Source organism: Ylistrum balloti, unplaced genomic scaffold, assembly GCF_031769215.1.
Source record: "Ylistrum balloti isolate Yb309-2 unplaced genomic scaffold, AGI_CSIRO_Ybal_v1 Utg371318, whole genome shotgun sequence".
NCBI lineage: Eukaryota > Metazoa > Mollusca > Bivalvia > Pectinida > Pectinidae > Ylistrum > Ylistrum balloti.
In genome coordinates, this window is record NW_026782703.1 from 429,433 (window position 1) to 450,307 (window position 20,875).

The 20,875-nt window shown below is 34.8% G+C and overlaps 1 protein-coding gene across 1 annotated transcript in view; it reads left to right on the forward strand.

Annotated features, from left to right (window-relative positions):
* Nucleotides 1-20,875, forward strand: part of LOC132561976 (F-box-like/WD repeat-containing protein TBL1XR1-A) — a 38,240-nt gene that overhangs the window by 12,500 nt on the left and 4,865 nt on the right. The window contains exons 3-12 of the mRNA XM_060226696.1: nucleotides 1,440-1,585; nucleotides 1,901-2,051; nucleotides 13,070-13,202; nucleotides 13,632-13,770; nucleotides 15,470-15,533; nucleotides 16,387-16,484; nucleotides 16,803-16,863; nucleotides 17,485-17,606; nucleotides 18,003-18,077; nucleotides 19,101-19,228. Coding sequence (XP_060082679.1) covers nucleotides 1,440-1,585; nucleotides 1,901-2,051; nucleotides 13,070-13,202; nucleotides 13,632-13,770; nucleotides 15,470-15,533; nucleotides 16,387-16,484; nucleotides 16,803-16,863; nucleotides 17,485-17,606; nucleotides 18,003-18,077; nucleotides 19,101-19,228 — 1,117 coding nt within the window. The remainder of the gene's footprint in view (nucleotides 1-1,439; nucleotides 1,586-1,900; nucleotides 2,052-13,069; nucleotides 13,203-13,631; nucleotides 13,771-15,469; nucleotides 15,534-16,386; nucleotides 16,485-16,802; nucleotides 16,864-17,484; nucleotides 17,607-18,002; nucleotides 18,078-19,100; nucleotides 19,229-20,875) is intronic.

A 20,875-nucleotide genomic window follows, 5' to 3' on the forward strand; every position in this document is an offset into this window, starting at 1 on the left:
AATTCAAATTGTGTTAGTGTGTAGAAAGCAGTATCATATCTTAAAAGAGATGGTTTGGAAATTTATATACATTTTTTTGCCAGAGGCATTATGGGTAAAAGGCTTTGGATACATAAACGAGTTGCCATAGTAACAAATTTCCATAGTAACATATGGAAACTATGATGTGTGATGAAATTGATATAAATTTTACCTCAACTTTTAACATGAAAGTGAGTGACTTTGATGTTAATAGTGGGTAGTATTGATATGAATATCGGATGAGGAGTACAGGACCATTTGGTCCCTTGTCATTCAAATGGACGTAATCTTTGATTCTGCATGTCACAAATACCAGTGTAAATTGTGTCTTGCTTGTTATGTTAGAACAACCACCACATTTAAGAATAAATTAATTGCACTGGAAATCTTTTGAGACCATTTTATCTGTAGGATGTGTTAGAAGACTTGTTCTGTGTGTGAACGCATGCTTGAATTATTACCTCTATAAAGTCAATGTGCTCTCTAACTACAAACAGGAAGTGGAATAACTTTAACCAAGAGACATGAAATTGCCTCAGGAGTGTTTTGTAAACCCTCGTCAAATGTTGCTATTGAATGCCATTTAAGTGAACCTTGTTTAAAAGACTCTCTTGAGGAGGTGTGAGGTGAGATATATGGCTTAGTTTCCAAAGACTTACAGTGTAGGAAATCAGTACCTGTATGTGTTTTCCATTCACCCAGCATGTCTCCCTTACTCTGTTGATTAAAATTTAATGCATAACTTCATCAAGGGGCCCACTATACATGAAATTCAATTGTACTAAATCATCAGCTCTATAGTTAGGAATAGGAGAAAAACAGACGAAGGTCATGTCATTAAGATCAGCACATCAACCATCTTAGTCAATGTTTATTAGATAAGTCTCAAAATGAGAAGAAAAGTCTTTCTTTCTTTTTTTTCGTTGTAAGTAGAAAGTAGGGATCATGACTATCTAATTGAAACATGATCTTTTTGATATATACCATAAGTTTCCAAGATGAGATCTGGGAAAGTATTTTGTAGACTTTTGAGAGTTCATTTCGGCTTTAAAAAAATTAACTTAATTTGCCTGTTGGACGTGAAAGGACATGTCTATTTGGTATGTGCTTGGCTTTTTTTAAGTTTTGGAAAAACTGTCATTATCTTCCGACACTTCAAAATGTCAGAGGTCAATTGAAAACCCTTGCCAATTGTGCAAAAGTTCTACATGAAAAAATAGATTTTCAATTCACTGTTGTCAAGATATTTTTTGAATTTTACAATGGTATTGACATCTGTTTGAATGAGAAAACTGATATCTTAGAGAGGAGAAAAGTATGGTGTCAAGGAGATAAAATCTACTTGGTTTCTAGTCACTGATGTTCTATTACAATTTGTTGTGATACCAAATTTTACAGAATATTTTGTTGTGTTTCAGGTTTTGTTCATTCTGCATACACGTTTGGTATAGAGAGCCACATCAGCCAGTCCAATATAAATGGGGCTCTTGTGCCTCCAGCGGCACTCCTGAATATCATACAAAAAGGCCTCCAGTACACTGAGGCAGAAATCAGTATTGGAGAGGTAGGTAGGGTACTTCTGTTTCTGATCGACTTCAAGCTGGTCAGTATTCAGAGAAAAAAAATTCTTGATGAAATATTGATGTTTTTGGTGAGATAAATGCCAGTTTTATAAAATAAAAAAACAAGTTGTTTGAAGAGTGGTATAGAAATCATGATTGATTTTATTTTAAGGAGTAATGACTTAACTAACAGGAAAAATATATGTATCTTGATTAGCAGTATAGAAACTACCTTAAACTTTTATCAGAACACAGCATTCAGGAAACTTAGGTTAATCTCATTTGCCAATACAAGTATATTTCTGTGGTTTTTTAAGGATGGGTCGGAAAAAGTTATTGAGTCTCTATCGCTGATCGATGCTGTAATGCCGGATGTGGTAGAGTCCCGAAAACAAGCAGCAGCCAAGGCCCACATCAAAACAGCAGAGACACCGAACACAAATGGAGAGGAGCCCTCTCACACGCTTAGTAAGTGTATTAAATTTTTCAAAACATCCAATACCAATGGAGAGAATTGCAACATGAATGAAATGACCATAGAATGGAGATTGGAAATCCTTTAAAAGGAATAGTTGATATTGATGCAATACTAAGTGATAAATTCACAAGTTTTCTTTGCTATCCCTCTCATTATTAAGTTTCTCTTCAATATCTTTCTACTTAAGTCAACATTTCAAAAATGTGCTAAGTCATTTACATGGTTTAGTTACTATGTTCAAGGACAACGTCTGCCTTTTATAATAGTGATGGCCATCACCTAGTTGATGTTTATGTTTCTCTTAAGTCCAGATAAATTTTAGTTTTATAACGATGTTAGATCAAAGAAGAAGCACAAGTAGTATTCTTGTCTCGCCTTGGGGAAGCTGTATTGCTCAGTTAGAAAATGCCATGTTAGAAAAATACAATAATTGAAAAAGCTAATTTTTTCTTCTGTAATTTGACCTTTGTAACAGAAACTAACCTCATTTGGCTGCTAGATTCCTCTACATCAAAGGCAATAAATGGAGATGTCTGTATATCAGCATTTGCTCTTGACCTTCACATCAATTTTGAATAATTTGAAACAAAATGATTGTACTTAGATTTGAAATAGATTTACATGGATGGTTTCAACCACATGGATGGTTTCACCCATCAGATTTACATGGATGGTTTCAGCCATCAGATTTACATGGATGGTTTCAGCCATCAGATTTACATGGATGGTTTCAGCCATCAGATTTACATCCATAACCATCAGATTTACATGGATGATTTCAACCACATGGACGGGTTTCAACCACATGGATGGTTTCACCCATCAGATTCACATGGATGGTTTCAGCCATCAGATTTACATCCATAACCATCAGATTTACATGGATGGTTTCAGCCATCAGATTTACATGGATGGTTTCAACCATCAGATTTACATCCATAACCATCAGATTTACATGGATGGTTTCAGCCATCAGATTTACATCCATAACCATCAGATTTACATGGATGGTTTCAGCCATCAGATTTACATGGATGGTTTCAGCCATCAGATTTACATGGATGGTTTCAGCCATCAGATTTACATGGATGGTTTCAGCCATCAGATTTACATGGATGGTTTCAGCCATCAGATTTACATGGATGGTTTCAGCCATCAGATTTACATGGATGGTTTCAGCCATCAGATTTACATGGATGGTTTCAACCACGAGTGACCTTATTTTGTAGTACTTTACACCTTAGATTAAAAGGAGAAAACTAGCTTTTGCATCAATATTACCAATCAACTGGTTACCTGAAATATGCAATTCAGAAATTCTTTTTGGAAATAACTGGTAACAGTTACAGAACATTAAACCGAGATATAACTGTATCACCTGGTGATGTCTAAAGCAGGATAAAGAGATAAGACTTTGTGAAATATTTTGCCACTCTTAAAATATGTTAGGTAAACTGTACCACTTGGATCCCTTTGAAGAATTGAATTAAACTGGCTTCTTTGATGCATCTGATATTTGGTTGATGGTCAAAGAGACATGATAAGCTAGACAAGAAATTTATAACCAACTCATAAAAGACACAAGATGTACAGACAATCTTGATACAGGGCTGAAATGTAGTGGTCATTGTAGTTTCTCTATGTTATATATATACATGAAGCAATTAATGTGCATTAATGTATCATTATCCTTATTTGCTAAAATGTGATAATGCGCTGAAATTGAATTGCACTGGATGTTAACACTAACAAGTCCATGATGGAATTGACCTTGGACTAGAGCCGAAGGGGTAGAGTCACTGTTATAACAAACTTTGTGTCTGCCTCTGTGTATGTAAGTGTGAACATGTGTAACTTGGATCACTTTGAGATTGTGACCTGGTTTTAAGGACTTAGTTAACTGTATTATCAGTTATCTGTGTCATGACTGTTGAAGGTACACTTTACCTGTGCCTCATGGACAGGGGAGAAAAGGAAATATGTTTACTGGGCTTCAAACCTTGCTTAAGTTCATATATAGAAAATTAATCAGTAATACCACTCTCCTAGTATAGTTAGTGTTGATATAAAGTCTTAATTTCTTAATTAGATTTAGGAAAGTTTTTGTAGCAATTTATCTGTACTTCTTGTAAACTTCTATTAACTAGGACTCTGTAGTTTGATATCTTTCTCAAGCTAAAATGGAGGATGGTAACATAGATCAGTTCAATCATGTTCTACTTTTAATTAATGAAACAGTAGTTTCTAACTTATATTTCAAGCTACATGGCCATGTTCAACTACCGAGTGAAATTTGCAATCTATATGAGCTTGTTATGTGTAATATAAGTTGGGACACATTGTATAGCTTTAAAGCTCAAATGCATATCTATTGTGCAGAATATTTTTAAAATCAAAACAGAAACTAAGCACATGGTTTTGGAGTTAGTAAGAATTAAAGAGAAAAGATGTTTTTATTTTTAAAGTTGTTCTAAAATGAAAAAAAAATATAAAAAATAGTTTGAAAAGCTTTGAAGGTTTCAAATTGCTGCAGGTAACATGATAGCAAATTTTCTCTCCTTGCCCTGAAGCCCACAAATCCCTCTGGACCCTCTAAGTCTGAAAACAGGTCAATGTATGACTCCTATATATAATGCAGTGTTATTTGTAGACTAGACTGGCTCATGTCATAGCATGCATTCATTAGTAGTGTATTTATATATCTCTACTGATATATGTAGGTTAAACACAACAGTTCATTGTGTGTCACAGATAAGAATTACCTTGCAGGTAATTGTATATGTTAGTTATGAAATTTCTAGATTTAGGTATGTAAGATATGAAATTGCTATATGGAGGTAGTAAAAAGAAAACTTCAGATGCAAGTAGTGAAATAGGAAGAGAAAGGTAGAAGATTTTAGGTACAAATTAGAAGGGGAAGATGGTAGATTTTAGATACATGTTGAAAGTATAAAAAAGAAATAAAGTACATAAAGGAAGGCAAAAACGATGGAAATTTTTAAAACATGCAGGAAGGTGAGAATGGCAGAACATAGTTGATATTGCGTAACATAGTTATTGCGTAACATGTAGGACAGGTAGAGATAAAAAAAGGTAGAAAAAGCTTGGTGTCTTGTACAATATGCAGAGTATCACCTGTACATTGAATACTCCAGTGCACTTAAATTACATCATGTTTGATGTTTTATGGGGCTGAAGGGTTGACAAAGGTTGCGTTGGTCTTTGTGTCAAACTTGTAGGTAGGTAGATGGCATCACCTTTATTGAAAGGTAAATTTCACCGTCAGCATAATCGTTACCTGTATTCTATAGAGGTCTTCAGTTTGTGATATTTTACAGTGTCTAAATACACTAGCATAGCCAATGTAGAACTTTTGAGTTGAATTCACCTGTACTACAAAATATTCATGGTTCTGGTATCATGAATAGAGGATCTTTTGTGTCTTAACGTCATGAGTGTACTTATTATACCTGTTCACTAAATGAAATATGACATGACCCATGTTATTGAACAAGTTTCATAAAAGCAATATGACATAGACACTCATGTAAGCTTTTCTTCATCAAATAAATATGAAAATAAGGGAAAAACTGCAGTAGTTTCCTCAAAAGTCAAGCTAATGTTAATTTTGAGAGCATGTATTACACAGCTGAGATGAAAGCTTTATGTCATTTCTTATGATGTCACAATAGTGTGTGGGGCCACGATAGCTCATTTGGTTATAGTGCTGGCCTACATAACCTCTCGTGAAGATCAGAGGTGTGTGGTTTGACGTTTCGACCCGTGGCAGATTGTGTTTCTTAGTAAGCTGAATAATATACCAATCTCCGCCAAAATTGTTGTGTCTTTACTCTACCATTCTTTACCGTAATTGCTACGGCAGCATCCAAAGGGCCTCCAGTATGTTATTCAGTACAGTAGTTACCAGCTACTGAATGAAAACCGTCTCACAATGACCATGGCTTTTCATAGGGGGATAAACCTCAAGAAATACAAACATTGTGTGTCTTATCATGTAAAGATTATAACATGGCAGAATAGATATGTAAGTAATAAAATGAATTCATAATGATTTAACTAGATACTTTATTAGTGTGCCAATGTAAAGAACAAGGACAATTCATGATTCATGGTTTTATTTTTAAAGTTTAAGTGGTAAGGAAATGATTTAGTTAAAGATAAACTTTGTTATTGTGAGTATTGGTTATGTAAATTTAAGTGTATAACCTTCACCAGAATAAGTGGTAAAGTGATACAGGCATTCAAATTCATTGTTTTACTTTAGGGAGTGTTGAACATCCAAGTGATATCAAGACTCGATAGAATCCTAGTGTAATGACCTACCATGCTGAATCCCTGTAAGGCTGTTTTATTATGTAACTTGATTTGACGGGGTATCACTGGGGAGGTAGCAGGTTGCTGTCCCAGGTCGATGTCCGGTAGGATATTGATTTCGACCAGAAGTATATACACAAACTTGATTGATCTGTCTGTAATGTAGGAGAACAGCCTCAATTACTTCTCGTCTTTTTCTACTTCTCTCTGACTCATCAGTTGCTTGAATTGCAGTCTTTGAGTTGACCTCTGATTGACCCCTGTGTGACCCAGTTCTTTTAAGTTCATAAGTAGATATAAGAAATAAAAGCTGTTCAGAAAAGCAGACTAATTTTACATCAAGTTGGGGACAGGATTACAAATATACATGTACAGATATTGATAAATCTGGACTAATTTTAAATCAAGCCCACTACAGGATTACAAATAGTCAGCTGTTAATAGAACTACACTTATTTTACATCAAGCCAAGGAGAGGAGAGCTAATTACCTCAGGAACTGACTCCAACTAGGTCAAGGTCATGTCTAGTAACTTAAAGATCCTTTGTGAAAGCATTAATATTCAAGACTGTCATAAGTAGCCAGAGTTATTTGTGATGGTACATTGAAGAAGCTATGAGTAATGAATAAAAGGAATAGATTTAGACCCATAGTTTATGTATATTGTATGGATGTATCCATGTTGAAGGGGGATCAAGTGGTTGGAAATTAAATGTGCTATTGGAAAGAATCTAAAACAGTATTTGAAGGATGACCCTTGTAAAGGATTGCATTATTCAGTGGATTCATTTCAACTCTTGATTTTAATTGCAGATTAATTTCGCTTGCGTGGCTAGATAAAATCAATTTGTTGTGATTAATTTATGTTGATGCTTTAACAGAACCCTAGTAGAATAGTTTAACCAATGTTGAGATAAGTAGAGGTGACAGGTTATTTTGAGATGGCAAGTTTGTAGTAGCAGGTTGTAAGGATCTGGCATGTTCCAGTGTTGAGCTAATTAGCCGAGGGTGTGGTGATATGGGAAGTTTAACAAACATTTCACTACAAGTTGATGCCAATTAGAAGACTTCACAACACAAAGCTGGTGTTCAGAGTTCACATTTTTAGAACTAGAACCAAAATTCAGCCAGTTTGAGTGATTGATGTCAGATTGTACAAGTATCTTGTGTATTTATAGAAATCTAAAATATTAGTATAAGAATAAAACTAGGTCAGCTTGTTGAGGTACAATTTGTACTACTGTAATGAAACTAGGTCATATTGTGTAGATATAAAAATAGCAATACTGAAATGAAACTAGGTCATATTGTGTAGATAAAAATAGCTATACTGTATTGAAACTAGGTCATATTGTGTAGATAAAAATAGTAATACTGTAATGAAACTAGGTCATATTGTTGAGGTTAGGCAATATGAATGGCCACCAATGGAATTATTATATGTTGATTCCTCGATGAACTAATTAAATTTGTTAAATTCATCCTTCAACTGTTGGACATATATGAAGACATCATGTTGCTTTGTTAATCTGCTGAAGGTTTTGCTATAAGTAAGAAGCGTTTGTAGTTACTCAGTACTAGCAGTCAAGGCCACAAAGTAGATTTCAATATCAGGCATGTCTTCCCGTGATTCAGAACAAGGACAATCAACTACCAAATAGCAGCAGTGAAATTTTAATTGCACAGGAAAGGAATGTTAATGGTGCTAGTTCTGGGAGCAGAGCAGCTCTTCCATCAATTATGTTGATTTACAGAGACAATTTTGTTGTAATGTTCCTTCGAGAATTGGTGCACAACAATAAGTTGGCACTCTGTGTTTAACTCTTTCAATTCTGGAACATCACAGTTGCCCGTTTTAAGATTCTAGTTGTTTGCTTTTTGTTGTTTTCTTCCCAATTGTTATGTAATCATAGTAGACACTACAGTAAGATGTCATGTGATTTCAAGGACCTCCATCTCAATGATCACTTGTATATAATTACAAAATGTGGATACCATCAGAAAATTGCCTTCATGCTTGATTAGATTATGTAAAAGTTAAATGATTTGGTCTTGGTCGATGAAAAGTTTTTGGTTAGTTTAACTTACTATATTATCCTTTAACATGTCCATGCCTGGTAATTACTCATCCATAGCTATTGAATCATAAACCGTTTTTATGCATTATTCCATGATAAGGCCCCCAACCCTGTGTCCCCACCCCTGTCTTGGAGTCCGTGTTTGTATAGAGGTCTCCTTGACTTAAAGCAGCTTAAATATGAAACATAATTAGGCGTGAGTTACAACTGCTGGATATATGGTGGAACAGTCATGGTCCTTTTGTTCTTTTTTTTATTCTCAGATATATGGAGAAATGTTGTTTTTGTATAAGGATATCCCCAAGGTTTGAGAAAAGTTGACTAGGAAGCAGTATTGACAGGTGTGACCTGGCACATCTCTTGTAAGTCATTAAGCTAGTAGTAGCATACGACATGTTTCACAGTGATTTCAATCTGAGACATTAAGATAGCAGTAGCACACGACATGTTCGTCAGCCCAATTCACAGTGATTTCAATCTGAGACACTGTAGGGCAGCTGAGGGTCTGTCTCTAGAATCTAAAAAATAAAAGGAAGAAATAAGCCTAACTCTCATTGAAATCAGTATTATGATTTCCCAAGTCTCTAACTATAAGAGCAGACGTAAGATATCATTTTGTCTTCAACCATGAGGAACTAAGTCATCATAAAGGAATGATGGGGAGGGGGGATAACTGGTCTTAAAAGGGCTGATGCATTATGAAAAAAGTTGATATAGGGAATTTAATGTATGACAAATTGTTATTTTTTTGTAATTAATGTACATGTAAAATATTTTACGAATTTTGAAAAGATGTTTTTACAATAAATAAGAAATGAAGTTCATTTTCTTGTTGGCTCTTGTTTAGGTCAATAGATGGAACCAGCTACTCGTTAGGTTAAACACACTATAAAGCATATCTACTGCTCAAGTTCTTTCAGTTCAAAGTTCTTGAATGAGATGGATGACTTCCAAGCCATCCTCTTAAATGCTGCTACTTTCCAGTACATAACCTTCTACTTAGCTTTGTCTAACAATAGTTTCCACTGATCATGCGTTACAGGTGCATCACAGCACCCAGCTAGTAAATATTCCCTGAGTATGTAAAATAACATTTATGACTAAGTGGTATTATGACTTTGTGGCTGGTATTTCCAGACATCAAAGCTCTGATTTATTTACTACAGATTCTTGAGAACTTGTGGGTAGTTACAAGAGTTATGGAACATCTGGGATGGTTCTACATGTTTACATTTACCTGATATAAAAATACAGGCAGCCAACCACAAAATAAAAAAAGATGAAAAGTGAATATATAGCACAGTATCAGGAAGTGGGTCATACCAACTGATGGTTCTTTACCTTTAGTTATCTCAAAGGTTCAGACACTTCACACATCAATACAGAATGCAGGAATCAAATTATGATGAACATTGTTTGCAATGTTCTTTTTTTCCCCCCACATATGACTCATTTCCTGGATTAAAAAGGTCTTGAAATTACAAGATTCAGAAAAATGAGGTTTCTTTTGTTGGAATTCAGCTTTCATAAATATAAACTTCATTTTACAAAATTGTGGAACATGCTATCAGCTTATATTAATTACTCTTGTTCGCCCAGATGGCAATGTGAAGGGGTCTTACTGTGTGAGGAAACTGGAGTACCCAGTGAAAACCCACATGGTCAGACAGGTAACCCCCATACCTTTTCACGGCTGTTTCAGGGATTGAACCCAGGACAGTAAGGTGAAAGTAAAGTGTGTTCAGGGGTCTTGATCTGCCAGATTTGGGGCCGAGCATTCCTGATGCAAAATAGTATCTTTTTTTCCCAATTTAGACCCCAAGTTTTCCCAATTCTAAGGAAAACGCCGCTATTTTTTCCCAATTCTAAGGGCCCCTGGCCCCAGCCCCAAAATGGGATGTGAGAGCCCTGGTGTTACCACTGCACCACTCAACCACTCAGCTCCCAGAGTATAGAGGGTATATATATATCATACAAGCCTTATACATCCACTTTTTTTTCCTTTTTTCAGTCATGGTATAATGTACAATAAGATATATGTAAAAAAGTTTCTTGTACTTTATGGGTAATCAGTTACAAATTAGTTTTTTAAAAAAATCTTTATAATTTCAAGTTTTTTATTTCAAATGCAATAAGTTTGATGTGCATTTTGCAACTATAATAATTTGTTTTACATTGATTCGTTTGGGAAGGAGAGGGGGGAATAATCCAATCTTCTGAAAGTACCTGTATTTATTCTAAAATAAGTCCAGATGAAAAAGGCAAAGGTCCTAGTAATGTACATCAGATTTATGTCAGGAGGTGGGCTTATTACATGATATATCACTTAATAGTAAATATAGTGTTGCATTAATACTGATTAAAGGATAGTGGAATAGGAAGTGTGTGCATTTTAATCATGTTTTGTTGATTCATTACAAAGTATCAAATGCCTTCTGAATTCTCCATTTCACTACAAAATTCATGGCATACTTATCAAAAGAAATTTAACTAGACACGTAAACAGTGTATATTTTGATATGTTCTGTATTTTTGTCCTTTTGAGGGAGGCTTTGTTATTTATGATATTTTCAGGTCATAATTATGTTGCCCTGTCATTCATTAAGCTCACACTATGTACTTTCAATGATCATTTCAAAATTGAGGAATTAAAGTATTTTGTTACCAAATTCTAGATTGATCATGAGCACATGAGGTTGAATGCAATTTGAAGATGACATTTATTCAGGAATAACAAGCCCACCCTTTTTTGCCATAATTTGATAGAAGCATTTGCAGCAAAGCCATCAACATCAATTCTTGTCGGCTCTCGTGATTTATCGATTTTTCCAATATTTTCTTCAAAAAGCTTCCAAGCTTTTGTCAGAAAATCCACCATTGTCATCTAAGTAACAAGATCAGAAGCAATTCCGGATCTTTTTGTCTCTGGCTTCAGGGTGTGTCCGACAATCCAACTTCCAGTACACAGTGTAGAACGTATATAAAGAAATGAAAGATAGATTTTTTTTGAAATATCAATATACTTACAAACTATTGCCAGGATGAACTTGCACACCCAATAAAGCAATTACACAATTAATATCTTAAAGCCATGAAAAATTTTCAAGTGAAGCAAAAATGATCAGGAGCTGTATAGTCCTTGACAGATTGGTTGTTTTGATAGGAAGTCATCGTTCTTGTGTATATATACTAGATTGTAAGTTATGCAAAAATTGGTAGTAAATTATACAGAAAGGATGGATATACATTTAAAAGCAGATTGATCATTGAATAGCACACATCCACATTTATATATTTAGAATTTAGCATTCATCTAATAGGTTTGATTGGGAAATGCCTAATTATTGCCCAGGGCTTCAGACAGAGCTGCCATTTCTAATATGCCGCCTGTAAACAGAAGGGAGTACTGTAGCACTCTTGGCTGTAAACTGCCTGTGAGCTGGCAACTTGCCAATACACCAAGTAACATGACCTCTGTTGTACATCAACATGGAAAGAATATAGATCAAGCATACAGGTATAGACCAGCCCATGTCTGTAATTACATAGGAGGCACAGCTCTGATTATCTGGGACAGTCTATTCACTGCTTGACTTAAGGGTCGGTAGGCTGGTGAACTGGAGCTGACACCTACACAGCTTTTATGTGTGCAATAACTTTTTTCCAGGTTATAGACCGTTTCAATAATGTGAGCTAACTGAAATGAAGCTATAGTCTATTTCAGTAATGTTGAGACAGAATGGAATTTTCCATTACGACTATAGCCTGTTTCAGTTTTCCCTATATCAAGGTGTAGGCTTTGTGGCGTCATTTATCTTTTGGTTTAAATGGAGTGATATTTTTTTCATGGAGAGAGATACCGGAAAAAAAGCATGAGTCATGCTAGAAGAGATTTACTTTACTAAAGCTCCTTTTTAATGAGATCCTGCTGGAATATTTAACTTAAATAGTGAACTGAATCAGAATTTTATTTAGTTGTCAGTATATATAGCTTTGTATGTTTGGTTTATTGATTTACATGCCAGCAGCTTTCATTTACCACATAAAATTTGATAAAAAAGCTAAGTATATATAAAGTCTACAGTATTAACATAACAAATGGCTGCTAGGATGTTATTGACTAATAACGTTCCTGTTATTCACAGATCTTTGTCACAGGTAATACTGTGAAATCATATATATTTTCAAAGAGCTAAATTTTTTATGGTTTCACAAAATTTTACTCTTTCATAGACAATTTCATGGATAAATATATCTTCAAAAAATCTACTTATACAAGATAAACAATTCATGGATATATGAATCCATGAATTAAGAGTGCCCACATAATCAACAGATGTAAATCCCTCATACAAAATCATAATTTTACAGTATTAACAAGTAATGTGTCTCTTCTCAAAACAAGTACATGTAGAATTGTCATGTTTGATAATTGGAATTTGAAATTATTGATTGATTTTTAGCAATTTCTGTGACATACCAAAAATATTCTTTCTCATCACATAACCTATAACAAGGTGACACTTATTTGTTTATTTATTTATTTATTTATTTATTTATTTATTTACTTATTTATTTATTTATTTATTTTACAGCCAATCACACAGAGTCTATGGAAGTTGATGGCAGTTTGGAAATCCCAAGCAGTAAAGCAACTGTGCTACGTGGCCATGAATCTGAGGTGTTTATTTGTGCTTGGAATCCTGCTAATGATCTGCTAGCATCTGGGTAGGTGTTCTTCTCATCTGACGTGTAACTGAACGAAAACCAGTCGCAGGTTGTTGTTTAGCAAAGTGATGAAGTGACACAGCATTTGTTTGGTGTTTGTTATCTTCTGTCTGTGATAACATTCAGAAAATAACTTTTACATAAGATATGAACTAGGTATAAAAATCGTGATAAAAAATTACAAAACATTAACAATGAATTACGATTTCAGTCTGTTATATCATTTAAAACATTCAGGGTCTTGTTAATGTTTTATCTGAATTGTTTGACAATTATGATCAAATACTAAATCATTAACTTAAATTAAAAAATTATAGTGGGACCATGTCCATGTGATACAATCAATGAATCCCTTGTGCAGAACGATCTGGATATGTCATTATTCATTAATTCAGGTTACATCATCATTCAAGCCTCCATTTTATACAGGTCTGGGGATTCAACCGCACGGATCTGGAACATGAACGACAACAGTAATAGTGCAAATCAGTTGGTGCTGCGTCACTGTATCCAGAAAGGTGGAACAGAGGTCCCTAGTAACAAGGATGTCACATCACTAGACTGGAATGTGAGTTCAGGCAAAAACCACAAATCAGAAACCTTCATATCACAGATAATTTATTATGAATAGCTCGGTCAAGTAAAGTGACTCTTAGATTTAGCTTTCAATAAGAATTGAAAGTTAAATTTTGATGTTAAAACATACATTTAAAAATTTTTTTTGCTCTAATTTAGGAAAACTAAGCAAAGGATTTTTATGTGAGAGCAAACGAAAAAAATTACCGAATGTTTCCTTGTATACAGTTTACTCAGACGGGAATCTCTCTAGAATTAACTTAAATAAGTTATACAGTCTTCCTACCTCTTCAGAACAAATATCTCATATATTCCTTGATACCCTACTTGTAAAAAAGTAGCTCTAGTTGTCCTCAGTACTTCTTTCTCAGACACATATCAGTCTGGTACCAATCTGGTATCAGTTGTCGTTAAGATCCCTCCTATCTCAGAGTCTGAAAGTCCTTCAATCCTTATACATATGTCTACTACCAGTTTTCCTCAATATCCCTCTTTTCGCGCACCTCAGACAGGGATATCCCACGTAATATCCCATTCTAGATTTTTCTATCCTGCCGGATATGTCTAGTACCCTTACATGTGTTCCTAGGAATTTTTTACGCATCATTGTATTCATCGGCATGTATGTGCAGGTGGCACCTCACCTCGCACCCCGTGCATTTCAACAAAAATGTTGGTATTGTCATTGTTAAAATTTCAATGATATTCTTTTTAATCAATCATATTTAAAATGAAATAGAAAATGTGACCCCACACTCTTAAATATTTTTTATGCCCCCGCCATTTATGGCCGGGGCATGTAGCGGTGCCCATGTCCGTCCGTCCCGTCCCGTCCCGTCCCGTCCCGTCCCAAATCAGTATATACCACCTAACAACTTCATTCGGACCTTTCACTATTATTTCACATGGGGGGGCGGGGGCATTCATGTCTTACAGACATTTTCTAGTTTTGTAAATGCGTCCTTGAATGTTTACACAGCAATATCCAAACATTCTTTAAAAGTGAAGTGGCTGTGTGGGTAGTTTGAGGCTTCCATGGGATATGCCAAACTTAGATGAAATATTGAATAATTTTCAGAGTAGTAGATGCAAGAAAAAATGTCTTACTTGTAAATGAGCAAGATCGGAGTATTTCAGTCTCAGGCTAGAATTCTGTAACATCCTTACCTTGGCTAACGCCTCTGTAGGGGTTATGTTACATGATCTTTGCCCTTGACAGAGATACCCGGATCTCACTCAGTTACAGGTAACAGATTTTATTCATCTCAAACCCTGACAAATCCAAGTAGTCCTTCAATCTTTACACATACATACCCGTTGTCCTCAATATCTTTTTTTCTCAGAATCTATTTAGCAATATTCCTTCAACCTCTACACTTAGACTAGTACCAGTTTTCCTCAATATCTCTCCATTCTCAGACTCTGAGGAGTCAAGCTGTCCTTCAACCCTAACACATATAACTATTACCACTTTTCCTCAATGTTTACTCTTGACTAGTCAAATAATTCTTCAAACCAAGTCAAGGCTGTTTCATTCACTAAACTTCATAAATCAGTTTTTATTATCACTTCAATTCTATACACCACTGAACAGTAAACTATGGATAACCGGGTATGAGTCCTGTTGCAGAGTTTGGGGCTGAAATTTTGTGTTCCTGATAGTCTTATTATAAAGATGTTTCCTTTTCCAGTGTGAAGGCACATTGCTGGCTACAGGATCCTATGATGGTTATGCTAGAATATGGAGCACAGATGGTGAGCATTAACAAGAGATTTAGCTTTAGAAGCTCTGCTTTATGAAAGTGATCTATCTACAATTTATTTTCATGAGTACTTTTCAACTCTATTACGAAAAACAATTTGTCACGCAATGTGAAATTTAAGTATTTCTGGAAATTATATGAGTCCCATCAAAATTCTTTGAGTACAGGAATTGGGACTTTCATGTAGATTTTATCATTCCAAATCTCAGATTGTATATTAACATGATGTCCTTACTAACATAAAATGAGATTTCACAAAAAGTAACAGTATTGCGATGAGAGGTTAGCTATAATTGATGTGACATTTCAAGAGAGCAAATAAAAGCATGATATTGACATCTATGGGGACCGTGATATAACCGTCATTGATAATCCCCAGAGCTATCTAAAGATACCACCTACAACAGTTTCCTTGTGTGATACCTGGCATTACATGATTGATAAATTGGGGAATATATTATTACCACCTGTCTCTAGAATGGGGATTCTTATCAACAGCAATCACATTTCTATGTATCAAAGAATATCAAAGAAATAAATGAAACGAGAAGTCATATTGTAAATCAGTTGTTACAAGTTTACAAAATATATAAAAGTATAAAGGAGATAAGTCCAAGTACATAACATACAGACAGCTACCTTGTGTATCTTCATGATTGACCTGCACATGTAAATACAGACTTCAAAGTCAACGCCGATCAAAAGCTGTTAAAGATCAGTCTACTGTCAACGCCGATCAAAAGCTGATAAAGATCAGTCTACTGTAAGAAGCTACTTGCATTATGAGAATAGAACTCATAAGAATGACCACAAGTATTGATTATATTGTATCATATTTTTTACAGGTCGGTTGGTGAACACATTAGGTCAACATAAAGGTCCAATATTTGCTTTGAAGTGGAATAAACGAGGAAACTACATCCTTAGTGCTGGGGTGGATAAGGTAACAATCATATAATTTAACCTTTGTATGACCTGTAACTTGACCTTTATATGACCTGTAACTTATTGAATTACCTGTTTTAGACACCAAAGTTTGGAATGTTCAATTTATACTATCCTGTGAGTTTACTGCTAAATTTATTGATAAAAAAAAATAAATATGGTAAATTGATGTCATTGTTGTTAAAGAGGAAACTTAGAGACGTAATATACCAGTCACTGTTCTGAACAAGTCGCACAAAATTTAACAGCAATATTATCCACAGGAATTGTTGTAATGTTGTCAGCTTCAGTAAAGAAATTTGTTCTTTTTCAACAGACAACTATTATCTGGGATGCCAGTTCAGGGAATTGTACACAACAGTTTTCATTTCATTCTGGTAAGAATGCTTTTATAATGGTAAAGTATCTTACATAAATTGAAAGTTTCATCTTCAGGTAGAATTATAACTTCAAGAACAAGTGATGGGATAATAATTTAACCTCATCAATCAGTCATTAGAACCTTAATATTTTCTTCAGTTTCTTCAGTTTCTGCAATTCATTCTCGTGATAAAAATGCCAATTGCCAATAATATTAATTCACATGCAAAGTCTAGGTAAGTAAGGTATTTTACGTTAAAGATACAAATAAAAGATAATATTACAGAAATAGAGAATTCATTCACTTTCTAAGGATATTGTACAAACAGTCAGCCAATTATGTAATCAATTAACTACATTGATAAACCTTTCTGATTTTAACCAATAATCAATTATAGATTTCAACTGATTTCCTATCACTAACAGGAACCGTATCCTTTTGAACCATACCACTTCTACTGAGAAAGATTTATTAAGCATTTGACTTCAGTTCTTTTGCTTGGAATACAGTATTTGTCCCACTTTCCTAATTTTAATGTATATCATTCCTGGATCATGTATACTTCAAATTTACTCAAAATACATGTCTCTTTGTAATGATGAACAAACACATTTGTTATATGGATAATTAATTTCAGCTCCTGCGCTGGACGTAGATTGGCAGACGAATGCGACTTTTGCGTCCTGTTCCACAGACCAGTGTATACATGTTTGTCGATTAGGGGTTGACCGGCCCATCAAAACATTCCAAGGCCATACCGTAAGACATTAAAGTTTTACTTCACAGAAATATAGAGTGGTTTAAATTTTAAATATGAGCAGAGATGTACAGAGGAGGGACTGGTAGCTTGTATGTTAGGAAAGGTAACAGTTTAAAGTACCAGACAATTCATTGAGAAGAATTATTTAACATCCACTCTAAATGCAATATTTCAGATAAAACAATATTAATGAATTAGGGAATTTTAGAAAATGGTCTCTTGATAGTGTTTGATATATGAAAAAGGTTTACTCTCCAACTTGCAAATCCATAACTACTGATGATGTCAAAGTACAGAGAATGGGGTTAAGAGACTACAATATCATTCCTTCTGAAAGATTATCATGTTAATTTCAAACTTAAATTCCTGTAAATTGATGTGGTTTAATTTTACAGAATGAAGTAAATGCCATAAAATGGGACCCACAGGGTCAGCTGTTAGCGTCATGTTCAGACGACATGACTTTAAAGGTATGTTTTTCAATTTGTCTGAAGGAATCTTGCAAATTCATCCAATTGTTCTGTACTATCCTGTAAAATCATCATAAATATTGATCCTTCCTGTCTTTGTAGTTCTGTTATTTCCTGTCAACAGATTTCCTCTTGTGTCTTAACTGGGGATTGTTCTCAGAAAAGTGGAAAATGTTTTAACAATAAATCAATTAGTTAGCACAGCAATGTTTGTCTCCCAAGACTTCTGCTTAGTAAAATTAGCAAAGTTAAAGTTTGCCTAACTAGAACCTCAGCTTGTAGAATTAGTACAGTCAGAGTTTGCCTCCGAAGACTTCTCTTCAGTAGAGTTGGCTCAGTCAAAGTTTGTTAATGACATCTGTTTTTGTAAAGTTAGCAAAGCTTAAGTTTTCCTCCCTAGAACCTTAGCTTTGTAGATTGAGCACAGTCAAAGTTTGCCTTCCAAAACGTCTGATTTTTAGAGTTATGTAGAGGACAACTGTTGATAGTTTGTCCATTTCTTATCCAAAGCATTGTTTTGATGTCCCAGTGTATGAAGAGTTATGCCCCTTCCCGCACTATGTGCTAATGGGCACCTTTCATATTTAGCATGCAGTGGCCAAACAATTCACTCTTGGGATTATTTGACATCCTGAAATTTAGTCCTGTACCTCAATATAAGGGTGACTTAATCAGGAAGTTAATTGTATTATTTGTAGAAGCAGAAATGAGAGTAATTTATAAACCAACAGTCCACATAGCACTCCATTGCTATACTGTTGTACCTGTGATTTGAAGAGTTGTCAAAATATTCCAACAAAAAATCTGACTTGTTCCTACTAACTGGTTCACTTCTACCTAAGTTGAATCTCTGATTTACTTTACAAAGCCTTCTATTCTCAAGAGATCTTTGCTCTGAGGTCGTCTGATTATGCTGTGTATATTTAACAGAAAAAGCTGGATTCCTTTTGAAGAAGTTATTTACTGGTATTTCCTGTTACAACCAAATTGTTTAGGAAATTTGATTGTTTGTCTCCATCACAGATATGGGATATGCAGCATAACAATTGTGTCCATGATTTACAAGCTCATAACAAAGAAATCTACACAATCAAATGGAGTCCCACTGGGCCAGGAACCAACAATCCAAATGTACCACTGATTTTGTCAAGGTAAGTGTCCTACTGTGCTGAAAACTAATGAATCAAATGTAACACTGATTTTATCAAGATAACACTGGGTCAAGAACCAACAAATCAAATGTAACACTGGTTTTGTGAAGTTATGACCAACTGTGCTTGATATCTATCATCCAATCTATTGTTGGTTTTACTAGGTCCCCTAGATGTTGGAACCAAACACTCAATAATATCAACTATCACATTTTTATCCCACCATCGTATGATTTCATGTTGATGCTCTGATATGTCAAGGTTTTTTTTTCTTTTTCTCTTGTCCTGTTTTTCTGTTTCACATCTCTGTTCATGATCTGTTGTGAGGATAAGAGCATCAGACATTAGTTCGAATAATAATGATGTAGGCAGTTTAGACATTTGAACTTGGCTAACTATTCAAACATTTCCATCAACACTGTACTAAGGGTTTAGACTTTAGTTTGAGCTAAAGATCCAAACATCCCCATCAACACTGTACTAAAGGTTTAGACTTTAGATTGAGCTAAAGATCCAAACATCCCCATCAACACTGTACTTAGGGTTTAGACTTTAGATTGAGCTAAAGATTCTAACATCCCCATCAACAGTGTACTAAAGGTTTAGACTTTAGATTGAGCTAAAGATCCAAACATCCCCATCAACAGTGTACTTAGGGTTTAGACTTTAGATTGAGCTAAAGATCCAAACATCCCCATCAACACTGTACTTAGGGTTTAGACTTTAGATTGAGCTAAAGATCCAAACATCCCCATCAACACTGTACTAAAGGTTTAGACTTTAGATTGAGCTAAAGATCCAAACATCCCCATCAACACTGTACTTAGGGTTTAGACTTTAGATTGAGCTAAAGATCCAAACATCCCCATCAACAGTGTACTTAGGGTTTAGACTTTAGATTGAGCTAAAGATCCAAACATCCCCATCAACACTGTACTAAAGGTTTAGACTTTAGATTGAGCTAAAGATCCAAACATCCCCATCAACACTGTACTAAAGGTTTAGACTTTAGATTGAGCTAAAGATTCTAACATCCCCATCAACACTGTACTAAAGGTTTAGACTTTAGATTGAGCTAAAGATCCAAACATCCCCATCAACACTGTACTTAGGGTTTAGACTTTAGATTGAGCTAAAGATTCTAACATCCCCATCAACACTGTACTTAGGGTTTAGACTTTAGATTGAGCTAAAGATCCAAACATCCCCATCAACACTGTACTTAGGGTTTAGACTTTAGATTGAGCTAAAGATCCAAACATCCCCATCAACACTGTACTAAAGGTTTAGACTTTAGATTGAGCTAAAGATCCAAACATCCCCATCAACACTGTACTAAAGGTTTAGACTTTAGATTGAGCTAAAGATCCAAACATCCCCATCAACACTGTACTAAAGGTTTAGACTTTAGATTGAGCTAAAGATCCAAACATCCCCATCAACACTGTACTAAAGGTTTAGACTTTAGATTGAGCTAAAGATTCTAACATCCCCATCAACAGTGTACTTAGGGTTTAGACTTTAGATTGAGCTAAAGATCCAAACATCCCCATCAACAGTGTACTTAGGGTTTAGACTTTAGATTGAGCTAAAGATCCAAACATCCCCATCAACACTGTACTTAGGGTTTAGACTTTAGATTGAGCT